Raw genomic sequence first — 6,523 nt, forward strand, 5'->3', positions numbered from 1 at the left:
GTGCCATTGATCAAACGTGGAGATTCATGTGAGTGTTTTCTTTTTTTTTTCTTTACCTTTTCTTTTTGTGTTAATTGAGTCACTTAGATGTGCAATAAGTAGAGCACACATCTATATGTGCCCTAAACATACGCATAATGTATAGCCTATTAGCCTAAGTTGAGAATTTAATTCTTGGTCCTTCAACTTGTCAATATGAGGATGTTTCTCGTAGAAGAAAAAAATAATAGGTGTTTTTTCCTTGTTTCTCTCTCATATATGTTCTTTTACCACAAAGAGAAGCAACATGAGAAATGGATAATTTGTAAATGTGTTATTAACTTAAACGACGAAATTACAAGGACGACTATATATATATGTATCATGTATTTGCACATGCGTCTTCATCTCTACGTGCATGTAAACAAGAGTAAGTACATATAACACATATGGAGAGAGATCAGCTGTTGTATAGTGAGTAATTGGGAGGTAGGACATGTTATTCCCTTCTCTTCCCGGACTGAGTATGCTGGGCTGTAGGTCACGTACGTACTCTCGTACGCGTTCCTCCACATGCAGACGGTTGTTTGGTTAGAGCTGCGAGAGGAACTGAAGCTGCCTGAGGATGGGGTTGAGTGCCTCCATGAGCTTCTCGCAGGGGTGGTTGTGGACGCCCTCGTACGTGGTCACCACGATGCTCGTGTCCTTGGCCAGCCGCTGCACCTGCTTCTTCACGTTGCATGTGTGGTGCGTGCACCGGTAGTAGCTCCTGGATCATCACACATGCATGCATGCATTAGACAGAACGTGATGTCTTGAAGGCAGAAAGAACTTAGTACACTGAGCAAGATGCTGAACATAATACTACTTGGCACTGCATTGTCAATTCGGCTGTAGCAATTAATCAGTGCATGTAACTACATGCTCTGATATGTGGTGCGTATTTGCATGTGTTCTACAACACATTACACTTGTGTACAACATTTCAATACTTCATCTGTTTCACAAAGCACACTAATTGAACTACGAAGTCGAATCATATGTGCTTCAATTTGATTGAGTGTGTTTGTTGATTGTCCACCTAATAGGGCCAAACACATTACAATTTGAAATTCTACAGATCGAACCTTCAGCGGGGCGACTATTATTTGGGAGTGAACACTTGAACACCCTCCGATGCAAAGGAGGAGGAAGGCACTAGGCGCGATGGAAAGAAATGAAGAATTCAATGGCGAGAGGAGGGGACAGAGAATGAAGGAGGAAGAATAAGGCAAGGAAGGAGTTGAGCAACATCAACAATGACTTCAACGTCGACAATAGCCTGGAGAGGTGGTTGATCGACGCCTAGCTTGGGAGCACCTCAATCCCCCTCCCCACCCCTGCCAATTAGTGGAAGGCATGCGTATGGCGCGTCGACACCCCAATTGGACATCGCGGCATCCCCTATGGTTGGTTGGATGCAAATTGAAGAGCGTGGATCAGTGCGGTGGACGAGACAAAGAAGATGGGGAGGTGAAGGGTGTGAGAAGCCTTGAGCGAAAGAAGTTCATGTGTGGGGTACTGGGGCGGGGGGCGGGCGGGGGGGGGGGGGGGGGGGGGAGGGGGAGGGGGAGTCGGTCAATAGGTAGAGCAACCAAGTAGTCGTTGCACACTATCCTATATCCCTATTGCAATTTCTCGGATCATCACTTGCCTGCCCAAGCTAGTCTTTCATCCGCCACGGTCTATGCAAATAAAGACAAACATTGTTAGTTTTCTTATGGTGGAATATTTCTAATCGGGTTCAAGTTCAAGTCTTGACTTGGACCGGGTGCTCGCATCTTCCCACATTTATTACAAAATTTCGGCGTTATTCTTTCCATATGAAACGACGTGGCCATCGACTGTAAGATGTCTATGATGACTTCATTGATCTCAAGATTTTCCATCTCAGACTCTTGGAGGTGCTCAACAGGGTTGTGTGTGTGTGGGGGGGGGGGGGGGGGGGGGGGGGGGGGTGGGGTGGGGGGGGGGGGACATAGGGGTGAGTTCACATATGTGTATATGTGTGCATACCTGCGTACCATGTTTCTCCTCAAATATAGTCTAAATCAAACTTCACCCTTTGGTCACCCGCAAAAACAAAACAAAAACCTTCACCCTTTGGCCATCACACCCAAAGTTGCGTTCACATGACACCTTTAGTTTGTTGGCCAGGTTGGCCTAATTGTCAACCTGTCATATATGTCTATAGCTCCATATCCCTTCCCTCTTCTTGTATATATTGAGTTTTGAGATGTCTTACCACATAGGCCATGCTATCATATCACTTCCCTCTTCGACTGGGTATTTTCATCGCCCCCTCTCTCCCACGCTTCGTGACATAGTTCCCTCCTACCTCCTTCCCAAGTGGCGATCCGAACCAATGACGCTGAGAAGGTCACTAGTGGGATCATGATGGGGATCTAAACATATTGGTTCAGAAAGAACAAACAACGCACTAGCAAAAATGTTTAATTGGCACATCTGAAGGAGTCAATGCTGGACTTACTAGGTTCTTAGTTGTTCATGTGAAAATTGATCACTTGTGCATACTATGAGTCCATTTTGCAAAATTTCAATAGTTGATAAGCAACACGCATGCATGAATTGTGTGTGGAGAGATCACCCGCAATGGGAATACCAGGTTCTATATCTACAATTATTTTCAACTTTTGGAAGCATTTCGTCGTCGCGCGCTACGGTCGACCTTCCTCGTCAAGAACAATATACAATATCATATAGCACATGTAAAGAGTAGTACCAGTTAGTATACTACAGTACTGGGTTGCAAATTAGGGACGATGGTATCCAATTAAGCTTATGCACCTAGCTAAGCTACACAAAACACATAAATGGTCTACTGTAAGCACAAAGAGCACACACAAGTACGCAACATGTTGATTTCAAGTTCTCAACAATATGCATGCACTTCACATGCGAACCTGCAACGTAGGTACCACGAGTGATCGTTAGCCATGGCGAGAAGAAGCGATGAACATATATACGTACCTGGGGAAGGCGCTGTTCTTGACGGCCTTCTGGCCGTACTTCCTCCACCGGTAGCCGTCGTCGAGGACGTCGTTCTCGCTCTTGGTCTGGAACGCGAACCGCGGCCGGCTCGCCTTCCTGCTCCCCCGGGCGCGCGCACTGCCCTTCCCTTTCGTCTCCTCCCTTCCCACGCCACTACTGCTCCCGGCACCACTCTCCGGCGCGGCCGCCCCAGTCACGCCGCTCACCATCTCCTCACCGGCCACCACCTGCTGCTGCGACGTGGACCCGGCGGCGGCGCCCGGCCCCAGCGGGAGAAGCAGGGACGCCCAGTCCACCAGCCCGGGCATGGGCATCCCCGGCTGGCCACCCAGATGATCCGCCGGAGCATCGCACGTCGACGACTGCGGCTGCTGCTCCATCATCGGCGGAGACTGCAGATACTGAAAGTGGCGGAACAGCTCGTCGTCCCCTTGCAGTTGCAGGTGATCGTCTCCCTCGCGCAAGTTCTCCATCACAAAGTACGGAGGCGACGTACTTGCTTGCCGCTGGACCGGTTGCTCCGGCGGCCGGAGAGGAGACCGATGGATGGAGGAGTGACCGCAGCGTGTGACATCGAGGGGGCGCCGTGGTATATAGACGGTGGGTTGCAGCTGCGGGTAGCTGTGACCGGAGGGTGAGACGGGAAGGTGAGAGGAGTTGGGCAAACCGAGCGTACTAGCTGCGGCATGCAAGCCAAGGACGCGATCCACGGGAGGGAGAGAGAGAGTGAGGGGGACGAGCTACGTAGCTCGACATCGCAACCGTTTCCCAGCTACCCGATCGGGTCGGCTCAACTGCCCCGTCCGCCCCCGCGCGCACGCACGCACGAGCCCTCCGATTAGTTTTTACATCGATTTCCCCGCGTACGTACTGCTGGCTGCATGCGTGTCCCCTCCAGATCGGGTTACGTGGCGGCCATGTAAAAATCTGTGTGCGCGCGTACCTCAAAAAGTCAAGTCAAAATGTCGTCGGTCTGACCCTGACCCTGTCACACAAACACTATGGACTATGGAACTCGGGCCGGGACCTTGCAGTTCAGACTAGCATCGCGAGGCTGACGCCAACGAAATCCTAGGCGCTGTCTTTGGGGGGTCGGCCCATCAAGCTTTCGCTCCATAGTTTCTTTTGTTTTTCTCTGGCTACTCTACTCTTTGCTCAGGAAAAACAGCTTAGAAAAAAAATGATGACAATTTTGGGAAAACACAGATTTAATAGAATCCCCGTCAAGTAAAAAATATGTTTTAAAAAAAGTTCATGAATTTGAAATTTTGTTCATCACTTCAAAAAATATTCACGAATTTTAAAAGCAGTTATCAATTTGAAAAAAATAAAAAATTTGTGAACTTAAAAATATTCAAAAAAATTAGAAAGTTGTCCATGGATTCAAAAAATATTAATAAATGGAAAAATGTTTGCGAATTTAAGAACATGTTCACAAATGTAGAATTGCTTTCATGAATTTAAAAAGGAAAAGGAAAAAGGTGGAAATTGAAAAAATAAACAAAAATAAAAAGGAAAATGGAAAAAAGTGAGAGATAAACGGATCAAAACCCCAAAAAATAGGAAGTACACATAAAAGAAAAAATATTGAAAGCTTCCCAAAATTGGGTGGAAGCTTCCAAACCGGTGACAGAAGCCTCACAAAACCACTCTAGGAGCACTTCACTCCTGTTAATGGGCCGACCCACCAAGAGCGATTGTAGCTATAGTCGGTATTTAACAATTGCAAAAATTCTAGCTCAAGTAAAGCATAACTATCCTCTTTGAGACAAAGTCCAAAAGTATCTTATGAATAATTTTTTGAGAAAGAGTAGAAAGAAGTGCTTCTTGAGAGCTCCTATCCCACCCATCCGGCGTGGGATAGCGAGCAAACTCATGTGTTGTTGTGCAAGAAGACAAAATAGGTTGGGCACATGTACTGAGTTGAGTCAAAATTAGAAAGGTCCAAGCTGACCAATTTAACTCACCTCTCCTTACTCCCGTGTAGCTCGGTGATGAGGGGGGCACCCCCTTCACTAGTAGAAAAATGGCCTATTGTCCCGGTTCGTGAGGGCCTTCTGTCCCGGTTTGTGAACCGGGACTAAAAGGTCGTTACTAATGCCCTTGGCCTTTAGTCCCGGTTCTTGCACGAACCGGGACAGAAGGTCCTCCACGTGGCCGCCGCGGCCATCCCAGGACGGAGGGCCTTTGGTCCCGGTTGGTGACACCAACCGAGACCAATAGGCATCCACGCGTCAGCATTTCAGGGGCTGGGGTTTTTGTTTTTTTTTGAAAGGGGGGGGGGTTGGGGGTTTTGGGGGGTTAATTTAGGTTGTTATTAGGTAGCTATTAGAGAGAAGTGTCCTCTCTTATATCTCCGTGCTTGGTTTACCAACGCTACGTACTGCTATGCCTAAACATGGCTTAGATTGAAGTGAAGGCAACATGTGGTGCATGTAGAAAGTAATACTAATCCTAACTCGATCAAGTTTGGATTGTACTACTTTCGACACGCACCACATGCATGTTGCCTTCACTTCAATCCAATCCATGTTCATTTCACCCGCTGATATATAATAACTCTTCATGCGCGCATCATGCATCATCATATATAATAACAAGTCCTACTAATCATCATCATACAACTTCTACTCGTTATTAATAACAAGTCATACGATCATCATCCTCACAGTCATCGAACCAACCCTACTTAATTGTTCTTAGCACATGATCATCAGTATTAGGTAGGACCGAAATACCCTCTTTAAGGTAAAATAGCATAAAACAATATAGACCCTGACTCTCCATTATGGAGAATGGAGATCATCATGTCTCCAATTCTTGCGCCTCGCTTCCTTTTGCTTCCAAGAACCTCCTTGCGACTGTCCATACATTTTTTCCATTCTTTGATTTGCATGTCTCCACTTCTTTCAGAAATCCGGTATGGACAGTTGAGATTCGTAGGATGACCTGGTTGTATATTCAAAACATCAAGCCTACCATTCTGATACATCAAATGAGGCACACAATCCTCTGGGATTATCTGTTGAAAAATATAGTAATAACTTCGTAGTTAGCAATGATGTACTAGTTTTAGAACTATGCAAAATATGCACGGATGTCGTAATAGTAAGAAATCTTACCAGGGTATCTCCATAGTAGTTACCATAGTTCAACACGTGCACTAGTGGCACGTATTGACCATTATGTTGAGGAGTTTGATTGTAGATATTGTAATTCTCAATATCAGTACAAAATCCGACCAGATGAGTTTTCTCCTTATAAGTTAACTCAGAGCCATCGGTGTAGTAGGTTCTGTCTACCATGTTCCGCACATTGTTTGAACAATCAAAATAAGCTGTCAATGAAAATAAGCTATCAACTATTTTGAAATGAACAATATAAATTAGCTAATAACTATGTTTGAGAAACTCACATAGCGGTAGAATTGGAGGCGTATCAACAAGGACCCAAATGTCCATATTGTCTTGCTCGATGTCAGGATCACCAAGAT

The 6,523-nt window shown here is 46.1% G+C and overlaps 1 protein-coding gene across 1 annotated transcript; it reads right to left on the reverse strand.

Annotated features, from left to right (window-relative positions):
- Window positions 1-294: 294 nt before the first annotated feature.
- On the reverse strand, window positions 295-3,660 carry LOC109746115 (uncharacterized). Its single transcript, XM_020305229.4, has 2 exons — window positions 3,010-3,660; window positions 295-748 (listed from the first exon to the last, which is right to left on the reverse strand). Exons 1-2 carry the CDS (start codon window positions 3,501-3,503, stop codon window positions 571-573), a joined length of 672 nt encoding a protein of 223 aa, XP_020160818.1. The 5' UTR covers window positions 3,504-3,660; the 3' UTR covers window positions 295-570.
- Window positions 3,661-6,523: the final 2,863 nt, after the last annotated feature.

The sequence above is a fragment of the Aegilops tauschii genome, chromosome 1, assembly GCF_002575655.3.
Source record: "Aegilops tauschii subsp. strangulata cultivar AL8/78 chromosome 1, Aet v6.0, whole genome shotgun sequence".
Taxonomy (NCBI): Eukaryota; Viridiplantae; Streptophyta; class Magnoliopsida; order Poales; family Poaceae; genus Aegilops; species Aegilops tauschii.

Excerpts from the sequence above, each read along its gene's own strand:
- LOC109746115 (XM_020305229.4), bottom strand. The coding sequence starts at position 3,503 with ATGGAGAACTTGCGCGAGGGAGACGATCACCTGCAACTGCAAGGGGAC. Across the intron at positions 749-3,009 it reads AAGAACAGCGCCTTCCCCAG|GAGCTACTACCGGTGCACGC; the intron begins GTACGTATATAT and ends GTGATGATCCAG.